The sequence below is a fragment of the Marmota marmota genome, unplaced genomic scaffold (genome assembly GCF_001458135.2).
Source record: "Marmota marmota marmota unplaced genomic scaffold, marMar, whole genome shotgun sequence".
In the NCBI taxonomy this organism is placed as follows: Eukaryota; Metazoa; Chordata; class Mammalia; order Rodentia; family Sciuridae; genus Marmota; species Marmota marmota.
The window spans coordinates 11,642,043-11,664,342 of NW_026000068.1; the positions used below are offsets into that span (position 1 = coordinate 11,642,043).

Below are 22,300 nucleotides of genomic sequence, written 5' to 3' on the forward strand. Positions count from 1 at the left end.
GGGTTGGCGAGGAACTTGTAAAGATTGGTACAGCAGGAGTGGGAGCCATTTATTGTAGGACAGGAGGGGTATATATACATTACACACAGCTTATCTTAATTAACATAAACTAGATACAGCAGTCAACCAATAAGGAATCTCCACACTTAATGGCTCACTGGCGTTACTTCACAAACCACTCCCTCTGGCAAAATGCCAGGCGCCATCTTGACTTGTTTACAGACCCTAACACACATGATGCCCAAGCCTAGGTTACACAGTCTCACCCTTGCCCGCATCTTGTTCACTTGGCCCTGCAGACCAGTCAGCCTTGCATTAATGGTTATATTCCTGGAGATGTTTCTGTGGGAGAGATGTTTAGAATTTCGTATGCTTACTTTTATCTAAAAAGTTTCCTCCATTCTCCTTTAATAGGCAGCAGCTATACTTTCTGTGTTAAGGTGAATGATTACTTTGAGGCCTCAATGAGAAAATGTTTCAGAGTACCTAGCAGGGGGTTTGGTATAGAAGATGTTTAATAAACATTTGCTGGTTTTAAATCAGTCTTCTTTGATCTGAACCACACCCACTCTTGTCAAAGTTGCAAGGAAGAATTGGCTGTTTGCATTTTAGACTGGCAGTTCTTGTGCTTCACTGAACACTGGGCCCAGGTCTCTTGATCCCCTGGTGTCTATGGGTACATTAAATGGACACAGGAAGAGCTACTGTATTTGCTTCAGAAGAGGTCAGTCCTTCCTTCCACGAAAGTTAGTGTTAAATTGTTTGTTTCTGCAGTTACCCCTTTTGCCTAGCAAGTTCCCCCTATATAGCACTATTTCATGTTGCCAGTAGGAGTAAAAAAAAATAGTCAACTCTTAGTTTTCTTAATTTTACATGCAGTGTTTCTTAGCTAATTTGATTGCCTACTTTATCAGAGATGATTTTTACATACATACAATATATAATAGCCATTTCTGTAATAAAACTGAAAATTGAACATATGTATTCCTCCTTAATCACATCGATTTATGAGGATTACATGAATTTCTAAAAACCATTAAGTTCTTTCCCCCAGTATACCATCTTTGATTGCACTGGTAGGCTTGTAGCCAGCCATCTAAATACCCTTGACAAATGAAGGTAGGACTGAATAGTTTCCATTCACACACCAGGTCACTGGCAGAAGCTGATGATAATCTTCACCTGTGGACTCAACCCAGAAAATAATATGGCATACCTCTCAATCACCTTCACCTGAACAATGTCACCTTCCACCAAAACAGCCACTTCACACTGCCTCTGTACTTGGCTCTCTTACAAGTACAGAATCTCTTAATTTTTTTTTTTGAGAGAGAGAGAGAGAGAGAGAGAGAGAATTTTAATATTTACTTTTTAGTTTTTTTCGGTGGACACAACATCTTTGTTTGTATGTGGTGCTGAGGATCTAACCTGGGCCTCACGCATGCCAGACGAGTGCGCTACCGCTTGAGCCACATCCCCAGCCCCTGAATCTCTTAATTTTTAAAAAATATTTACTTTGTTTATTTAGTTTTACGTGGTGCTGAGGATCGAACCCAGGGTCTCACATGTGAGACGTGAGTGCTCTACTGTTGAGCCACAACTCCAGCCCAGAATCTCTTAATTCTTAAAACTACATTTTATAAAAATGGAGCATCTTGATGTAGGAACTTACATTTATCTATGGTATAGTTTTATTCACTTTAAATTGATACTGATAATTCAAACTAATTTAACCAAAAGTAAAGAGCCTCCCAGGCTAAGGTCGTAAACCTAAATTTTTAGCCTCAATAACAAGTTTGTAACAGAAGTATGAATTCAAGGAGACAATAATTTGACCTGGATGGACTGAAAAGATTTTTAGAACATAATGAATTATTTTGCCTTTTAAATTATTTAAATTATGAAATAGTTTCAGATCTACAGAAAAGAGGTAGAATAGCACAGAAAACACTCATGTTCCCTGGACCCAGATTTCCCAATTTTTAGCATTGTGCTACATTTGTTTCACCCTCTTTCCTTCCCTCTTTCTTTCCTTCTCTTAGCACGACCATTCTGTCCTCAGATCCCATTCTCATCCCCCAGCTGTCTTAGCAGAGTCTCTGTCTCTTTCCTGGTCTGGGATGCTGTCCAGTGGTGTGCACTACCTTTAGTGGATGTGTCTCATCAGTCTCTTTCTAAATCAGACATTCCTTACCTTTATATCTATGATGGTCTTATGGGGCACAAGGCTTTCACTCTTAGCCTGATTCAAGTCCATCCACCTCATGGGGTCCTCAGGCTGTGCCTTGGCAGGTTCATGCTGTTTTCCAGGTGTCACAGCTGCAGGTCTATTATGCCAACCCCTCCCACCCCTGGAGCTGTTAACCTTGACCACTAAATGGATTGTTGTCTGCAAAGTTCTCCAATATATAGTTAAAAGTATTTTCAGACTTTGTCTTTGCTGAATGTTTTGCAGGCAGATGTAGTGCTATAACACTACTCTTCAGACTTCTTCTCCAAAGCTCAGCCTCCATGAGGATTTCTGCCTGTATCCATCACCACTCTGATGACAGTTACTTAGTTTCATCATTCCTTCTGTATTTATAGATCATTTTCTATCTTAAGGAAGAACAACCCACCCCACCCCCCCATTCTTCTTCCTCATGCAGTCTTACTGTGTGCAGTGGATTATCTATTATTCTCTTTTGACATGTAAATTGTACAGATTTGACCAGTTGGAATCCCTTTCTGTGTCCTTTTGATATGTCTTTCTCATCCTTTGAACACTCCTTTACTTTCTGGCTTAACAAAATGTTCCAGGCTCATCTTGTACTTTCCTGCCCACCCCTGGGATCAGCCATCTCACTCAGTAAGAAGGTTCCTTGTATTGTGTGGCATTGAGAAGGTAGAGCCAGAGGGCTTGTTTGCTTATGAGGTGTCAGCGCTTCTAGGCCCTCTGAGCAGCCAGGACACATGGTTTGGAAGTGTGCCCACCCACCCACCTGTCCCTCCATCCATCAGTCTATCCATATGCTCACCCATCCAGGCCTTTCTTTCTAACTTCCTTGCATCTGCCCACCCACCCAACCATTCATGTGCATGCACAATTATACACATATATCTAAAATTACTGCTGTATCTATCTGTGACTACCTATATTCTTAAAGCACATGTGTTCTGTTTGTACCGGTTCTTCCATTTCCAATCCAGGAACCTCAGGGTTCTTTCTAGCCCTTTTCTTTCCATGCTTATAAATCCCTTCTCAGATAGCAAAAGACCTGACGTCCATTGTTCTCAATATGTTAACTTACCTGTTCAATTAGCATTTGGTCAATCTCCCAATTATTCTGGTCTGGCTTCTTCACCCCCTACTCCATATTGCCCTCTTCCTTAGAAAGCCGTGTACCGCCACTCTTCACTGCCTCACTTCCTCCATGCCAGGAGGGGAGAAGGACAGGAAGGGAACGACAACTTTGTTTTTTTTTTTAAGTGATTTTTTTCTTTTCCTGAGTCAGTAATTTTCAAACTTGGTTGAAGATGCAGCTTCTCATGCTCCATCCCTGGAGATGCCAAATCAATATTCTCAGTGGGTTTCCCTACCTACCCACTGACCCTGTGGAGTATTTTTTTACCTGTTACTCAAGAGTTGTGGGTCTGCTTTGGAAGTGTCCATCTCAGCCCTGCCATGGGCTAGACTTCCAGCTAGATGCAGAGCTGTCTTGGGGCAGCCATGTTCATAAGCTCAGCTGGTTCCTCACCTTGTGTCCCTCCTTCTTTCTTACTCGCTTGCTTTTTCCCACAACTTTTAAATAAAACTGTGTTTATAGTCTGTAGTGTCTGGTGACATAAGTTTGCTATAGGAAACCTTCCCAGCATTTTTTTTCAAGAGACAAAGACTGCTTTGTTCTGTTTGATTAGCTCTGTCCCATGTTGCTCTTCTGTGTGTTGTAGGGACAGAGCAGCCTACCTCACAAATATTTGCTTGCTTTAGCTTGCTAAGATTTGGGACCAATCTTGCTTACTGTAGCTGATCACAAGAGTGAAGCAGTATGGACGACTGAGATAACCTGTAATTTAGAAACAGCATGTAAAGTAGTTGTTTTTAATATTTTAAGCAAGCCAGCATATCTACAAGTTTTTCAGGAAACTAAATTCATTCAAATGACTTTGATCTCAGTGTGCCCATGTTTCCTTATAAGCCTAAAAATCATGTGTTTGGATTTCAAGGTGAGAGCATAGTAAGTGTCCACACATCCTCCCCACTACAGCCCTGGAGCAGGAGAAAGGCAAAGTGACCTTGGCCTGCTGCAAGCCAGGATAACACCAGGGTTTAGTTTCTGCATCACTTTCTCAGCTTAGCAAGTATGCTGACTTAGTGTGTACTTCAACAGCCATAGGATTTGCTGCCCATGAAGCTGGTTGAGTGCCTTTTAAAGGCAGTATGTAAATGGATGATGGCATAGTTAGTGTTATTTGCATAAGAGAAAAACAAGTAGCAGAATGATTCACCTGGATAGTAATCTTATTAAGACCACTTGGGAGGTGAGTGGAAGCTCAGCTCCCTTGCTCCACATCACTTATAGAACAACTGTTTTACAATCTCATGAAAGGTCGCAGCATTGCCAGAGTCACATGATGCTGTCATCCACTTCTACTGTACCCCAGAGCTCAGCTAGAAGCCTTTTGAGGGCTCCAAAAAAGGAGTGATAAAAAGCTAGCCCAAGTGTGGTCTGCAGAATGAATGTGCATGCAGAGCACAGGTAGTTAAGTCCAACTGGTGTCAATGGGGCCGCACCAGCAGTTGCCTCTTTTGGTCTTATTTTGGTTTTTCTTTCCAATGATCCAAGTAGAGGTATCAGAGAAGGTTAGGCATAATTAAATTGATCCGGTTTTGAATCAGAAACTGAATATCTTTAAAAAAATAAGCTTTGGAAGTCCATCCTATAAGAACTTTCCCCAGAGAAAGAACCGTCTTTTTATCCTTCTCTTTACCAGATGGTGTCCTTGGAGCATGGGAAGCATCACTGTCAGGGCATGATCTAGAAGCTTCTTGATTTAGCCATCCTAACACAGGTTTGACGTCCTTGGAGAAGTAGGTTCAGCTCTTGTCTGAGTGTCCACTGTTGTACAGAATAGACTGAGTGCTCACCTGCTGCCTTCTCATTTTTTTCTCCACCATGAAAACCTTGGCATGAGAACGGTTTCACAGGAGGTGGAGAGGATAGTGGACCCACGCCCAGGCTTCCTGAAGAGACCTGTGCTGGGAGGCCATGGTGCACTGGCTGTGGGCGTTCAGAGTCAGAGCAGCCAGGGCCTTCCCTTTGCTCAAGCTGCCAGGGCACTATTTCCTCATGACAGACTAGGTGGTTTTGTGTGTTTTGCCTATTTTTGTTTTACCTTTGGATTGTTGTTTCCTACCACTTGATGTCTATAAGACACCACATTTGGACCTAGTTGACAACATTTCTGGGTCAAAATCATTTGTCTTTTGGATGGTTGTTGCTTTTGCAGCCTTAAGCAGGAGTGTCCAGATACAGTTCTTGTAGCACAACATTCAACGTTGGGTAACAGAAGAATGTTCCTGCTGCAGACTTAGCTCAGAATCTGATTTAATGGGAAATGTAGAGATCCAAGTACCAGAAATGAGAATAGGCAAGCCTCTGTGAAGTTTTGTGAAACTCCTTTTTAGGGTGGCATACAGAGATCCAAGGTACACATATGTGCAGTTCTGATCAAAAATAAATATTCAGGAACCAGGTCATTGTTCCAGATTTTAAACAGTTAAACTTCCTTCTAAATATTAGGAACCAAGCATACCTTTAATATGGCAAAATTTTAAACTTATCTTTAATTACTGTTTTACTTGTTAATATTTGCATTTTCCTTAACTCATTTAGATATTAGAGCCTATGAGTTCATATATTTATAAAATTTTAGTGTTTATAAAATGCAATTTTGATTGCCTGTCAAGTCCCCCAGCCCCATATTCCAAGAAAAACAAAGAGCAGACTAAAAAATGAGCTGATTTTTATCAGTTAAAAATTATGGAAAAGTCCTTCTATTTGATAATGGAGGCTGATTTTCTTTTGGCAGCTGCTTTCCCTTGTAGGGGCTAAAAACTAGAAACAGAGTTTTAAACAAAGTGTGTAACTGAAGTAGATTTTACCTGGTTCTATGGTTAAAGTCATTCAGAACTACATTATAAACCATAAACTCATATTATTGGTTTTATACTTGAAATATATATGAATTTTTGGGCTGTATATATTATATACCATTTAAAACCTTCTTTTCTATATGATAGAAATACATATTAACATTTTATAAATTTCTGACATTTTCACATATTACTATACTCACAAAAACATTTTGCCAAAAATTATTAAAAAGATCTATGATATTGTTTATGTGCTCAGGTAATACTTCTTAAACTGCCAAACTTATAAAAGCTGCATGGAAATAAAACAATTATTCTGTAAAGTTTCACTAGAGAGTTGTTATATATGAACATTTGAAATTCCGTGCTATCTTATTGGGTGTGAGATAGTTCTCTTGTCCAAGATCTTTCCGGCAAAACCCTGCTGCTACCACTGTCATTCTGATAAATGACAGTACCAGTGGTGGCACCAGCAGCAGCACTTTGGTCTCTGCCTGTGGATTCCTGGGGGCAGAGCTTGCTCAGTGAGCTGTCTCTGTCTTCACCTACTCAGCAGACTTCCTATCATGCCAGTCATAATATGTGCTACTGAGAGCTGCCAAACAGATGCAAAGACACTCAAGGAAAGAATATGCCATTTCTGGAATATTGTTGCTCGGATTTGTTCGTTTTCAGAACGGTATTGGTGTTGTCACATGGATGCCTTTTCATGAGGGCTGGAAACCCATTTGACACATTTTGCATTGGTGGTTTAAGACCCAAAACAGTTGGACAAGATAGAGCTTGCTTTCTACTTGTGTAGATGGAGTCTGTGAAGACTGTTGTTCCAGGGCCAGTGTGGCTGTCCTGTTGACTCTTCTAGCAGGTAAATGGCTGTCAAGTTTGCCTTAGAATCATCAACAGTGGCTGAAACTCCAACATCTTACCCAAGTTCCTGGAGGCAAGGGCAAGACGGAATGAGCATAGTTACAACTTGACCCTTAAACTGTTCCCAAAATTCCCATTCAACATTTTTTACTTCTCTATATTGATCACTCCTATAAATAAGCAAGGCTGGGAAATGCAGCTTTATGGCTGGAATATGCCATTTCTGAGTATAGAGGTTTGGCTGTCAAGGCGGGGTGAGTGAACTTTGGAGAGGCAGCATTTGCTTCTGATCTATGTCTTTCCGTCATGTGCTCACCAAATCATATGCTGTATTGTACATTTCCTGACTTATGTGTATTATGAGTAATGAAACTTTAAGGAGCTATTTATAAGGAATTTTTTTTAGGGCTGGGGTTAGAGCTCAGTGTTAGAGTACTTGCCTTACCTCTTACCCTTGGTGCCAGGAATTTGGGTGAGATGGCTGAAACTTCAGCAGCTATTAATAACTCTGAGGCAAATTTTTTAGGATCTATACAATGTAAAAATAAAGAAATGAAGTAGTGGGTCCCAGTTCTAAGAAATGCGCCCACTCCATTTCTTTATGATTGGTTATAATTATAATTATGCATAATAGTGGATTCATTATGCCATATTCATATATGCACGTAACATAATTTGATACAGTTTTGGTTTTAACACTTTTTTGTGTGTGTCCTGGTGATGGCACTTGAACCTGGAGCCTCACTCATGCAATGATTGTACCATTGAGCTACAATCCCAGCCTTAACATATTTTGTTTTGATTGTCACCGAGTGATTGACATGGTTCATTTTTACTCTGTTGTCTTCAGCTGGACTTGTTTTCTCTTAAAATTTGTTATAAGGATGTATTAGATTTACTTTAAATCATGAAACCTTCATAGGGTAAAATCAACACTTCTAACAAAGGTTTCAAATGCACGTTATGAAAAATAAACACATGATGGGCTTGATGACTTAAGCCTGTAATCCCAATGACTTAGGATGCTGAAGCAGGAAGATCACAACTTCTAGACCAGCCTCAGCAACTTAGTGAGACATTGTCTCAAAATAAGAAATAAAAAGGTCAGGATATGTAGCTCAGTGGCAAAGTACCCCGGACTCAATCCTTAGTACTGCAAATACAAAACAAAACACAACAACAAAACATTTTTCTTCCCTGTACAATCACACCTCTAAGAGTTAAGGAACAGGTTAGGCAGTTCCAGAGGCCTCCTGTGCCAGTAGCAGAGCCTGTTCCCTCCACACTCCTGCATGTGTTCCCCTTTAACTAGAGACACAGGTTTCCAGCTGGGGAGGTTTCCGAGAAGAGAGACCTAGATAGACCTTGGTGGAGAGGATTGCTCTAGGCACCCTCCGTCTCACAGCCTGGGTGCTCCCTTTACCACATGTCCTTTGTGTTGTCTTCTGGAGTCATTTTTTCTCTACTATCTCTGGCATAATTACTCATAAATCTTAAGATCATTCGTAAATATGAAGACCACATAATTCTTTTCTTTCCATACTCCACCCTCCCCTTTTAAAATTTCTTCTATTAATTCAAATGCTTTTGTTTGATTATAGTTTGATAATTAATAGTTGTAATTTAACTGTAATTTAACACTGAAATCTCTTTTTTAAAAAAATGACATTTTAATCAAAATTACCTGAAGTTAATAAACCAATTATAATGGCATTTTTAGTTTTCTTTTTATTTTGTGGAGTAAAGTTGCTATTCGAGTAAAATTGCTGTCAGAAAATTTCATTACATATTCTTTGCCTATTGTTAGATTATTGATTATTTTTTAAACTAAGGTTTCAAGATTCAATGTTAAAATTTTTGTGATGTTTGTGATGATCTGTTGTGTTCTATAATAATTTCTCAAGAGAAAATTCTCACTTTTAAAATTCATAGATATCCCGGCAATGCAACTTTGGTTTGCTGATTCATATTACTTAAGGCAAATAGTATCTTTATATATTAAGAATAGAATCTATTATGATGTTCATGATAATGAATCTTAATGTAACTTGGTGTTACAACATTTGATTGTGTGGTATTAATGGATCATGGATGGATTCTTTTAAAGTCTATCTGATTGTATATAAAATATGCTGTTGTATGATTGTATGTGAATATGTGCGTGTGTGTGTGTGCACGTGTGCGTGCACGCATGTGTATGTACCTGAGGGCACCATCTACAGCCCAGCCTGGACATAGCCACTGGTGTTGAATAATCACATGTTCACTTTTTGGGCAGGTGAGCCAAGATGGAAAGTCACTTCTTGACAAGCTCCAGAGGCCCTTGACTCCTGGCAGCTCTGACTCCCTAACGGCCTCTGCCAACTACTCCAAGGCTGTGCACCATGTCCTGGATGTCATCCATGAGGTGCTGCACCATCAACGGCAGCTTGAGAACATCTGGCAACACCGCAAAGTCCGGCTGCACCAGAGGCTGCAGCTGTGTGTTTTCCAGCAGGACGTTCAACAGGTGGGTTTCAGGTCACACCCTTCTCATGGGGAATGGCTTTTGCTGACTTGGTTTATTTGTGTGCACTGCCATGTTGGAATCATCTGTGCTGAGGAGTGGGCATGAGGACAGGTGCTTCTTTGTTGACTACCATTGTGTGCACCTGCAGACTACTCGTAACTGCTCTCTCCTATGCAGTGGACACATGAGGTACTGTGCAGCTGGCACTAGAGTATCTGTGGCTTTTGCTGCCCCAAACAGCCCATTAACAGTTTTGTATTTATTTGGAGAATAATGCTGGTGGTGTATATGCTGGTGTATTCTTTTTTTTTTTTTTTTTTTTGTTGTAGTTGGACACAATAACTTTANCAAGGCGGGGTGAGTGAACTTTGGAGAGGCAGCATTTGCTTCTGATCTATGTCTTTCCGTCATGTGCTCACCAAATCATATGCTGTATTGTACATTTCCTGACTTATGTGTATTATGAGTAATGAAACTTTAAGGAGCTATTTATAAGGAATTTTTTTTAGTTGTAGTTGGACACAATATATTTTATTTATTTATTTTTATGTGGTGCTGAGGATCAAACCCAGGGCCTCGCACATGCTAGGCGAGTGCCCTACCCCTGAGCCACAATCCCAGCCTCTATGCTGGTATATTCTAAGGTTTGTTTAGGTTTGCCTGCTCTTTGGTTACTTGAACAATGAGGTTTTTGTTCTGATTTAGTGTTTAGTGTGGTTCATAATGCACAGTAGTTCTTCATTAGTTGTCATTAATGAAAAGTGGACTCCCATGACTGTTCATTTCTAAGGGGTAAACATCTGTTTTGTTGTAAAAATAAAAGTAAGTCCATGTCACCATCCTAATTGTGTACTTATTGCAGGTTTTAGGGACAAAGCTGTGGGTATGTATTATGATGTGGCTTCAGTGATGAATAAGAGAGCAATCACATCCTTACTCTAAAGTAGAGAAATAGAGGGGTAAACAAGGTGCCAACTCTGGGGATGAGGAATTCTGGGGTTTGCAGGGACACCTGTGATCTAGGAAGTTGGCCTGAAGCAGTGGTGTGTCTGGAGGGGAAACACTCTCTTTTCCCTGGCCGTTTGCAAGCCATTGTGCATGGTTCAGGCACATAGGATCTCAGATCTCCATCTCCCTAGGAATTGTCTGAAGGTTGATGGGTTTTCTGCCGAGTGGACTGGGATTGGAAAATCATGCTGCTTTCTGATGAACACAAGATCCTCCCTGTCATTGATCACCATTCTTCACTTAATATGAATCTGATGAGTTCAAGATACTTTTTTTATGGCTCCGTCATTTGTAATTTGTGCAAACTAGGCTTTGCTTCTAATTTTGCTTTTTAAGTTCTCTGAAGGTTACATATGCAAAGTGCCTCAGGAACAGTTGTTTTGATATTATGCTTCTTAACAATGTCGTTTTTAGCCCAAGAAGCTAATTACTAGGGAAAGAATACAGAGCAGGGAGAGAAGGAGGTGGAGCCAATGTCCTGGAGGGGTTATTGAGAGAATGGCAATTATAAGGTAGAAAGAACATATGTTATTTTTACTGAAATTTGTTTGAAAACTTTTATAAACCAGAAAATGTTAATAGTTCAAATATAATTATTAAAGGATTTTCCCATCTGCCTCATAACCGTTGGCTTGGTGTCCTGACTATCCATGGAATGATGCACTGAAGGGAACCCATTTTCCTACCTGGAGAAGCAGCAGTGGGTACCCACCTTTACCATGGCTTTTGAGGCATCAGTGGCATGAGAGTAAGTCACTGGACTGTGTAGGGTAGGGGAAGACACAGGAAAGTAAGACTTCTAGAAGAGGCTTAGAAGCCTGGCCATCTAAGTTGGCACCTGAACTTTAATATACTTGAACTTGAAAGCTGCAAACATTATTTGGAAAGGTAATTATGATAATTATGAGACCAGTTCTTCAAGGCAGCTTTTCCCCCTCAAGAACAGGACCTTAGGTTGGATGTCAGTGGGAGGAGAGCATAATGTTCCTGTTAGCATTCCGCAGAAAGTAGATTTCGCCATTGAGGGAAATATTTTTTATTGATTAATGATCTGGACTTGTTTGGACTTGTTATGAAATCAGGAAATGGCAATTGTAGGCTTGACGTGTGAAACAAAGTGCAAAACTGATAAGATTAATCAAAGCAAAACACAATATAATGTCAAAACCAGAAAGGTATTTCTGAAGCTCAAGGAATTAATAAGAGGTAGTAAATAGGAGAGGTAAGCTGAGTATAAATGAACAAAGTGGTAATGCTTTAGAAAGATATATCAGCAAAATGTAGATTTGTCAAGATAAAAATAATCTAAATCTGCAAAAATATAATAAGCCAGTTAGAGATATCATAAATATTTTTTGATTGTTTTGGGTAATGCAAAAGTATCTGGAGAATTAAAAAAAAGTATCTGTAAATATCATTGAGAAATAAAGAAGTGCTGAGCAGTAGGCATGGCATGATTGCAATTTGATGAAGATAGCCATTTGATGAGAAATACTGGAAAGACATATTTCATAGTGTTCATAGTATAGTGCTCCAGGGAGGCTGTAGGCAGGGGCCAGGCAAGGGAGAATGCTGTATGGAGTCCTATTTTAAAACATGTTAGTTTTGGTGTGGTGGTTAATTTTTCATAATCTCTGTACAGAAAGAGTTGGGTCTGGCAGTCAGAGGTGAGAGTAGAGAAGTAATGGAGGCTGCTATTTCATAATGCTTATCTTGCTCAGACCCCAGTGGGTGAGGAGTGGGAGGCCTTGCTGCAGACTCACCCAGTGCACATGATGTAGTGCTAGCAGACTCATAGCCTCCTTGCCACGTGTCCTTATGACCTCCCACTGTGCTTTCTTGTGTGCTTACTGTTAGAGTAGCCCCCTGAATGCTTGGTGAATAAACAGGGCAACCATTGTGTTCCAGCTTAGCTGGGTGTTTAGCTCGGCATATGCTTTAGTTTACTATGGGAATGTAATTTGTTTTTGCTGCATGTACTTGTTCAGGTGTAGTAATAGTCATGGTAGTAGTCCAAAGCAGGATGCTCTCAGACTTGTTTTCCTGCCTCGCCTGTCCTGCTTGCCTGGCTTTTCTTGGAGAGTTGGGATTGAATTACTCCAACACAGCAGAGAGGTGACTGGCTCCATAAAAGTCATCTTTCCTGACGCAGGTAGACTCACCAACAGAAGGTGCCCAGGCAGGGAGACCTCTTTTGAAAAGCTTCCCATTTTCACCCAGCAGCCCTACCTATATGAGCTCCACCCCTGTGGAATTCCCTCTTGGAACAACTCCGTGCAGGTTGGTGTTGGACCATTAACTGATATTCTTAAAACAGGATCAAGAAGCCGAGCCTAGTGATGCATGTCTGCAGGCTCAGCTACTTTGGAGGCTGAGGTCAGAGGATGACTTGAGCCCAGGAATTCAAGACCAGCCTGAACAATATAGCAAGACCCCTTCTCAAAAACAGAAAAATTTTATAAAATGATCAAGCAAATATGGTCCACCCTAGATTCTTCTTGTCCACATCTTTTTTTTTTTTTTTTAATATCTTAATTGAATGTGTGGTGCTCTGAGAGGGACAGAGTTAAATGTGTCAGACAGCTCCAAGATCCTTCTCTCAAGGAATTTATAGTCTAATAAAAGCTGTTTTTTTTAAAAAAAAAAATCGGATGACTTAATGTTCTAATAAATTAGACCATAACATGTTTGGATGTAGTATTCCCATCTTTGGTCATTTGGCTTTAATTCTGCCAAGGCATATGTTTGAGTCATGTCTGTCAAGTTGCTATCAGCAGTGAGGCATAAATAAAAACAGCCACTTCATCCATGTTATCCACCTACCTTGCATATGTGTTGGAGGGCACACATCTACACTTTAGTGATCTGTACAAATTTGGGCATTTCCAAGAATTTTGCCTCTATTCTTACCAAACCTCAAGTAGCTAGTGTAAAAGGTTAAATGAAAGCTCTATGGTAAAGGCACAAGGAACAGTTGTCATGGGGAAGGAAATATGAGGAAAGTCTTCATGGAAGAGGTAGCTTCTGAGCTGCTCTTGGAAGGCTGCAAAGACAGTCAGTCGTTGGAGGAATGGCCAATAGGAATAACAATGAGAGCAGGGACAGGAGCAGACAGGGGCTGTCTTAAGGGCTTCAGGCGCAGAGTGTGCTTGGAAGAGAGGGCATGGAGGAAGAGATAAGACGTGGCCCCTGCTACCAAGCACTGGGCTTGTTTCTGTAAGCTTTAGGAGACAACATTGAAGGACACAGCCTAACCCACACTGAATACCACTGCATTGGTGCCAGGGCTGAACGTATGGGTGAGGTGGGAAGTGAAGGGCTATTGGCCTGATCTGGAGCACAGGTTGGTTCTTCCTGGGTGCTGACCATCACATTTCCTTCCTCTTCCTGCTCACAGGCAGCCTGTTGAGGAGTCAAGTCAGTGCTTCTCCATGCTGCACATCAGCCCCACACCTTGATGCGCATCGATGCTGTACATTCTGACATGCTGCTATAGGCAGTGAGGGTAGAAGGCACCCTCCTCCCTGCCTCAGAAAAATTGCTCTGGTCACTGTGTGAGGAATGAATTGGAAGAAGCTAACCCAGAGACCAGGAGCCATTAGGTTTCCAAGCAGACATTCATGCAGATCGCTGGTGCATCTAGAAGAGCAGAGCTTCAGGTCCATGGGGTGGCCAGCAGCATTGTATTCACTGGGGTTTCCCAAGTGTCTGGAATGGTGGATGCTCAGAAATATGGCAGTTTTGCCAATTAAAGAGTCTTTTGGGTCAAAAGTTTCTATTTTTAGTCTGGAATGGTTGGGGAGAACTGGCCTTCTGTTGAAATAAAGTACTTGGAGAGATTTGTCTGAAGGAATGGAAGCTTTGATTGTGTTAAAAGAATTAGGGGCATCTGTCAAGGAAGGGATAATTTCAGTGCATAGGAATTTTGGAAGCTTGGTGAGATCTGTAGTAATTTTGGTTATTTGAATGCAAAATTAGTTTTTAATGCTGAATTCCAGCAGTAGGAGGAAGTCAGGATCTGCCTAAGAGGCAAGAGATTGCAGGTGTAAAGGGAAGCTGCTGCATAGCTTTAGTGTGGGTTCTAGCCGCTGGCCTTTAGCCAGTGAAAGCCATTTCTGCACTTTCTCCACTGCACTTCTTGAGTTTAAATGAGGAGCAAGAATTCTCCTCCCACCCACCAGAGTCAGTGGACAGCCTAACTATTGCACATTCTCTCTTGCTGTGTTCCCACACTGGCAATTTTGCTGGTGTCTCTTGTAGGTATTTTGGTTCTCTGTCACACTTGTGGTGTATAACTTGCCCGAGGTACTTTTAAAAATAACTTCTTTCTCCCAAGTAAATACCAGGCTTGGTATGCTTTGTCATGTCCTCTCAATCATATTTATAAGACATCTTTCCACATTAAAAACATTTGCTTGTATTTGTAGAACAGACTAATTCTGATTTCAAAAATCCAATGAGCAAATGGATGGAGAGAGTTTGGCTGCTGTGACAAGAACTGAAGAGCTTTGGTGGAGAGCACCTTGTCACTGCCAGCTCTGAGTGCCAACTCTAAAATGACATTGCTTTCTCCCTCAGTCCTTCAAAGCCCATGGGGCATGTTGAGTTCTGTCTTCTTCATTTTATTTTTAAAAGTTATGTCATGCACACCATTGGGTTTGGAACCAGAACCCTTCACTTTCCAGGTAATAAAACCAAGCCTGAGAAAAGTCAGGGACTTGGCTGAAGTTCCAAGAAGTTCTGTGGTGTTTTTACTACTTCACCATTCTGAGAGGATACTTAGCTTCTGAGCTACTCAGAGTGTAAAATCAACATGTCACTTAAGAAGGAACCTTTCAGGGGTCCTTTTCAGGCTGGGGCAAAGCTTGCAAACCGCAGCTGCCCCCTAATGTGAAGAGCTACAGCAATGTGAAGAGTGCTGGAGTTCAGTCCCTGAGGCCGATTCATGGAAAAGAAAGCGTACAAGAAGAGCTCCTTGCTGACTTCTGGCCTCTGCATCTGCCAGCCTACTGTCCACAGCTGCTGCTGCAGACCTTGCTGGACCCAGGCAGCTGCTCACTTGAAGTGAAGGATTGGCGCCCAGGTCATGCTGGAAGAGGGAGGAAATAATCAAGACAGTGCTTTCTGAATAATCAAGACAGTGCTCAGAGAGCTGGGGAGAAAAACTCTCTGCCCACTTAAGATAGGATGAGTATGTGGGTTCCAGGAATTTAAACTCAAAAGTCTTTTTACTCTTCAAGTCTCATTCATGATTTTTACTTTAATACCATAATATTGGATATCCTCACAACAATGCTAAACACCAGTCTTTAATAAAAATTAACATTATCTAAGTGAAACTTCTCCTTCTTGGACACCTACTTATATTTAGCAAATCTGAAGTAATGTTGCTTTGCACATCAGTCATCCTTTGTTATATCTTTAAAATATCATTGATTTGTAATCAAGAAAGCTCCAAATGCAATGCATCCATTTTTAGATTGGTTTCAAGTCAACAGTGGTTGAACAAGGAAGTAACTAAAATACATGAAGCCAGGTTATTAATTTGGGTTTTAAACAGAGCGTAGAGTGGTCAGGGAGGACATCCATATTTTGTAACTGGAAAAAAAAATCTGATTTTTGTAAAAAGGAGAAATTTATAGTATTTTAGAATTACTTTGTTTTTCATTGGCTTTCTATAGTTTTGAAATTGAATATAGGATCAGGGGAGCTTTTCGTTTTATTTTTATGTACATGAAATGTGACTTAAAAAGGGCTCTTTTTGTTGTTATTGTTTTGTTTTGTTTTGTTTTTTGTGGTGCTAGGGATTGAACCCAGGGCCTTGTACATGCCGGGCAAGCACTCAACCAGCTGAGCTATATACCCAGCCCAAGGGCTTTTGTTAATGAGACAGAAAATCCTATAACTTATTCAATATGTATTGTCTCTTTAAATGGTAATTAAGATTGACAAGTATTTGTATGTTTTCTCTGGATGATCTTTGGATCCAGAGTTACCAATAAAAATAGATTAGCTTAATGTGCTCTTGGTTGTTTTATATCATATTTCTTATTTTTTTCTTTTGTTTCTTTTTTTTTTTTTTTTTTTACAAATGGCAATCCTAGAGATGGAACTCTAATCTTAGAGGTGTGCTATTTGCAAATTTGGGTTGAGTCTGGAAAATAACGGTTGGCATTGAAAAGGCCTACATTTGGGTCTCTTTTCTTGAGCAGGCTAACTTCCCTGAGTCTTAATTTCTGGCTTAAAGAGGACAATAATAAAAGTCTGTTCTATTTTATTTGTAACCCTGGGGGATAGATATGATTTGGAATTCAAGATGTTTAAAAATTTAGAAAGGTAGCAAGGTATATGACTTGTGGTGCTCCTCGTGGAGTCTGGGCAGCACCTACCCCCACCCCCATAAAGAAATGCATGTACTATCTCCAAAGCCAAATGTACAGTAACCCACACTAAAGGTTATTAATACCCTTAGATCAAGTTTTTTGCCAAGTAAATTTTGGAAACAATTTTTGGAAAAAATTTCACAGCTTTTTGTGAAAGAATTGTGTGCGTCCCTATTATCCTCTCAAGCATAGGACAGAATAATGACTCAATAAATGACATGAAATCATTGGGAATAATACATTACATGTTGATGACAGAAAATTGCCCTAGTGGGGCTGGGTTGTGGCTCAGTGGTAGAGTGCTTGCCTGGTACGTGTGAGGCACTGGATTCCATCCTCAGCACCACGTAAAAATAAGTAAATAAATAAAATAAAGGTATTGTGTCCATCTACAACTAAAAAAATATTTTTAAAAAACTGCTCTAGTAGTATTTTAAATAATAAGCAGCTATGTATTTTGAAGAAAAAACATGATACATTGCATTGGTCTTCATAGAGCATGTTGTTATGAGGTGGGCTTTGTGAAAATATCTTTCAAGAGGGGTTAGTGTTTGTTTATAAGTTCTTAAAATAATAATAATTAGGAATATCAATCCTCCAAACATGGTGGCTATCAGGTAGGGGGACCTTATTACTGAAAGGTGTTTCAGAAAGGTTATACAAGATGGCCACAAACCTGCCACTTGCAGGGGGAGGATAAGTACTTGTCCAGTCCTGGGTGTTTCATAGAAAATTGTGAGTGCTAGCTGGTTTGCTCTCACCTAGGTTTGCTCACCATTATCACACAGTGTCATCTCCCCAAAGGTTATCCCCTGTAGCCTAAGCTGTTCTGAAACCAAAATGGAGCTCTTTTCTTTCCTACCTTCTCATAACACTTATATGTCAGTTGTGCCAACTCAGAGAAGAGGCAGAATGTGCCTGATGCTAGAGCTTAAGAGAATGTGCCATAAGGTCAGGCTTCCTGGGTCCAAATCTGTAGACAGGCATCTCTCTGACATAACCCAGGACCCTCCATCCCATTGCCTCTGTAAGGTGAGAGTGGCATTTGTGCTTCCCTGTGGCTCACTGTGAGGATTGGCATAGCCTTAGGTCATGCCTGCTTCAATAGCAGGTGCTCAGGGGGCAAGGTAAGTATTATTTAATAAATGATGATTATCACACTTGCCATCATCACATTTCATCTTGTAGCTAGCTAGGGCTGTGATTTCCTTTTCATTAGAAATAGGAAATCAGACGTCACAATCTGCATGATTTCCTACACATCTGACATTTGACTTAAGTGTCTGTGTATTTTAAGTGTTGGCATTGAATTTTGGGGTGACCTTGACCTTGGAATTGTCATTTATGTCCATTAGAGGGCACAGAAGTACAGAGAGATGAGCTCACATTGGCTCCTCTGAACAGAGAAGGTAGTGTTGGTCTCCTAGCTTTTCTCTTCTGTCTCTGAGCCAGGTAACCACGGGCAGGGATCAGCGTTTGCTCTTTTCCTCAAATTTGGAAGGAAAGTAGCAAAACCCCTGCCAACCTTGTTCTTGGGGCTCAGGTCATAGCACACAGATGACAACCACTGGCTATGGATGGTATCGGAAAGGCAGATGTCTGAACAACAATGATAAATTTCCTTGACTTGCTAATCTTTTTATATTTTAAATTGAAGAGTTTCACAAGCATGTCTTTAAAACGGTATTTAGACAAATACATTGATTTAGGATCTTCTGTCAATCTGGGAAATCATCAGATTTGCTACTCATTGGGTTTTTTTTTTTTTTAAATTAAAGAATACACAGAATATACTGTATGGTTTTTCAAAGTCTCCGTATCCTTCCATGAAGATCTTATGTGGTGTAAGCATGGGTGTTCTTATGTACTTCTAAATTCTTTTCATGTTTAAAATTCTTCATATTTACCTTGTGCATAGGGTTGGCCTCATGCCTAGAGGCAAAACATTCCACTAAATGCATTCGTTCTTGGAGGTGCAGCAGGTGTGAAGTTGTTGAAACATTTCATTGGGAGGGGAATGGGACCTCTATTTTATGCTGTCATATAAACAACTCAGCAGCTTTAGATCTGCCTGGAAGTCAGGTGGTGAATGTGACAATACCCAGGGATTCTCTTGCTGTGTTTGTAATCTCAAGAAAGAAAAATGGTGTGCAACATCCACTAGCTAAAAAAGCAATGGAACATGTATATCCTGTGCCATCAAGGAACCTAAAAATAGAAGGAAACTGGCCAGAGGTTCTGGATTATGGGTGGGGACAGCAAATGTGCCATGTATTTGCCTCACTCATATGAAGATGCTTTTCATGGAGTATTAAGTACTCACAACTCCCTGTGATTCTCACCATTGAGCAGGGAAGGGCAACAGAATCTGAGAGGATGAGGAACTTGCCCAGGAGCACACAATCAGGTTCTGTGTCTATGTGCAGGGGGGAGCAGAGCAAGGGACCCTTTTAGCAGCAGTGAACCTCTAGTTAAGCCTGTTTTATTTTATTATTGGCAGAGGTTGTGGCTAAGCTGCTTCCAGGTTATGCTCCACACCACTGCCTCTGCTGTTATTCTTCTACCCAAGATTGTTTCAGTTTGCATGTTTAGCTACTTGCTAAGGCATGAATGTTTGTGTTCCCCAGGTCATAAGTTGAAGCAAAGTCCTCATTGAGGCAGTATTGTGGCCTTTGGGAAGTGATAAGTCACGGGTGGGATCAGTGCCCTTAGAAAAGAGGCCTGAGGGAGCTTGTTGACTCTTCTGCCTTGTGAGGATGTGTAGAGAGCATCATCTGTGAAGAACAATCCCTAACCAGACATGGAACCTTCTGGCACTTTGATTTTGAACGTGGCCTCCAGAGCAAGAGATAAATTTCTGTTGCTTATACATTATCCAGTCTAAGGTATTTTGTTATAGCAGCCTGAATAGACTAAGATGATACCATAATACAAACATGCAAAGTACAAGTGAGCTTTCAGTACTTTAGCAGCACATTACCAAATGTATTTAAGTATTAAAATCTTTAGCTAAGTGTTTTTAGTTAAAGACATCACCGACTTTTGCCTTTCTCCATCAGAGAGAAACAAAGTTTGCATTTGATGTAGTGTACAGTTTCATTAGATGTTGTCACTGTTCTGGATGATTTCTCAAGTATAAGAACTCCCTAGTCCCACATATAAACTTTAAAATATCAGATTGCACTGCTTTGCTTTCCTTTTTCTTTAATGTAGTAGATTTCAACTAGTAAGAACTTTGCTTAAGTAATTAAATTCACAGAATGCTTAGGTTTTGCAGTATCTTGATTTGTAGAATAAGTTGTCCTTCAAAGCAAGAATTCTGGCATGTGTTTTGAGTCTTCTAAAAAAGAGGAAAAAAATAACTCTGCAGTTAAAATTGAGTTGCCTGAATTGTGAAGCTTTGAGCCTTTAAAAAATGTTAAGTTAAACTGATCCCCTCTGGCTTGATAGCCCTTTGCTTATGCAAAATCCAGTTAGCTTCGTGGCTCAGTTGTGCATAAAAGTAGGTGAGATTTAACTTAATCATTATTGCATGTAATATTTATACATAGAAAGATCTACACTTTTAATTTAAGAGCTGATTAAAGTCCTGGTGGGAAAGCTGATGCAAGATATAATTATCAAGTATATTAAATTAGTATCCAAGTACTACTTCTAATTTTTTTTCCTGATTTACTTATTTCTTACAGAGTTTTGACAACAGACCATGTCTTCATTGGATAGCCCTAAACATTAAACAAGTTAGGACATTGTTTTTATAGCACATGTGGCTATATTTCATTGTAGGTGCTGGATTGGATCGAGAACCATGGAGAAGCATTTCTGAGCAAACATACAGGTGTGGGGAAATCTCTTCATCGGGCCAGAGCTTTGCAGAAACGTCATGAAGATTTTGAAGAAGTAGCACAGGTGAAACAATGGTTTTTACTGTTTTCTTTTCTAAATATCTGTTGGTTGAATTATAATTTTAACCACATCTGAGAAGAGTTAGCTTTTGCTAGAGTGTTTGAGGCAGTTCTTTGAGGTTAAACTCTCAGGTTTCAAAGTTGAAGATACCATTGCCTAGGGAGGAACATGATTTAGTCATGTGATCATTTTGTAAAATGTGATGTTTGTAAAACAAATTTATGTCTCAGATGTTTTGTCGCATTTATTGTACCCTTTTTTGACTAGTTTTGATATTTTAATTCATGGTTAGAGAATAATAGTCCTTCTTGCATTTCTGTAGTGATGGGCCCAGCATTAATCTTGACCTGTTTTAGTTTTTAAAGTGTGTGTGCTTAGGAAGCAGGAGCCAGGAGTACAGTGTATTCAGAGCATGGGATGTATGGAGTGTGAGCATTGGGTATGTGAGTTTGGACAAGTTGCTTAATTTCTCTGAAGTGAGCTTTCTGCTCTGGAAAAAAAAAAATCACACAATACATATGGATGTTATAAGGAAGTAGGGGGATGTTGTTTTAAAATGGTCTATGTAGGACCAATCCAAACTCAAGATTATGATATGATTGTGGTATTACAGAGTCTTAAAAATAAGAAAAAAAATGGTAAGATGATAATTATGAGGATGACTATTTGAAAGATAGCGACTTTCCATCAGTAACCATAGATTCTGGAAGACAGTGGAATGGAATCCTAAGGAAAGAAACTTTGAACCTCGAAATCTGTACCCAGCTGAACTGTTGTTATTCAACAGTGAGGATAAAATATAGATCGAAACTGTGAGAGTTTGCCACTCAAATGCTATCAGAAAAACAAAAATATTCAGAAAGAAAAATGTTAAGAACCCACGGTCATTTAATTTCATGAGAACAGGGGCTTTGTTTATTTCATTTCTGTATCATTAACACCCAGGACAATGCCTGGCCTATTTAAGTGTTCATTAAAATTTTATTTGAGGGGTTGGAGTTGTGGCTTAGCAGTAGAGTGCTTGCCTACTACGTGCAAGGCACTGGGTTCGATCCTCAGCGTCACATAAAAGTAAATAAATAAATAAAATTAAAGTAAAAAAAAATCTCATTTGAATGAGTTAACTAAGTGAATACAAAGGAATTATGCAAAAATGGCTGGTATCAACAATGAGAAGGGCAATTAGTTAATATATGTTTGTAGATTAAAGAATTGATTATTTAAGCAAAGGGTGAATCTGGGAGGTAGTTAAAACAATATGGTAGCCGGTCACCAGTGCATGACTATAACTACTCAGGAAGCTGAGGCAGAGAACTACAAGTTCAAAGCCAGCCTCAGCAAGTTAGTGAGACCTAAGCAACTTAGTGAGACACTGTCTCAAAATAAAATATAAAAAGGCAGGGGATGTGGCTCAGGGGTTAAGTGTCCCTGGGTTCAATCCCTGGTTCCCCAACTCCCACCCCTGCCAAAAAAAAAAAAAAAAAACCAGAT

General features: G+C 40.0%; 1 protein-coding gene across 1 annotated transcript in view; it reads left to right on the forward strand.

The window, feature by feature from the left end:
* Positions 1-22,300, forward strand: part of Trio (trio Rho guanine nucleotide exchange factor) — a 207,447-nt gene that overhangs the window by 29,668 nt on the left and 155,479 nt on the right. Inside the window, 2 exon segments of the mRNA XM_015490460.2 lie at positions 9,282-9,512; positions 20,690-20,812. Coding sequence (XP_015345946.2) covers positions 9,282-9,512; positions 20,690-20,812 — 354 coding nt within the window.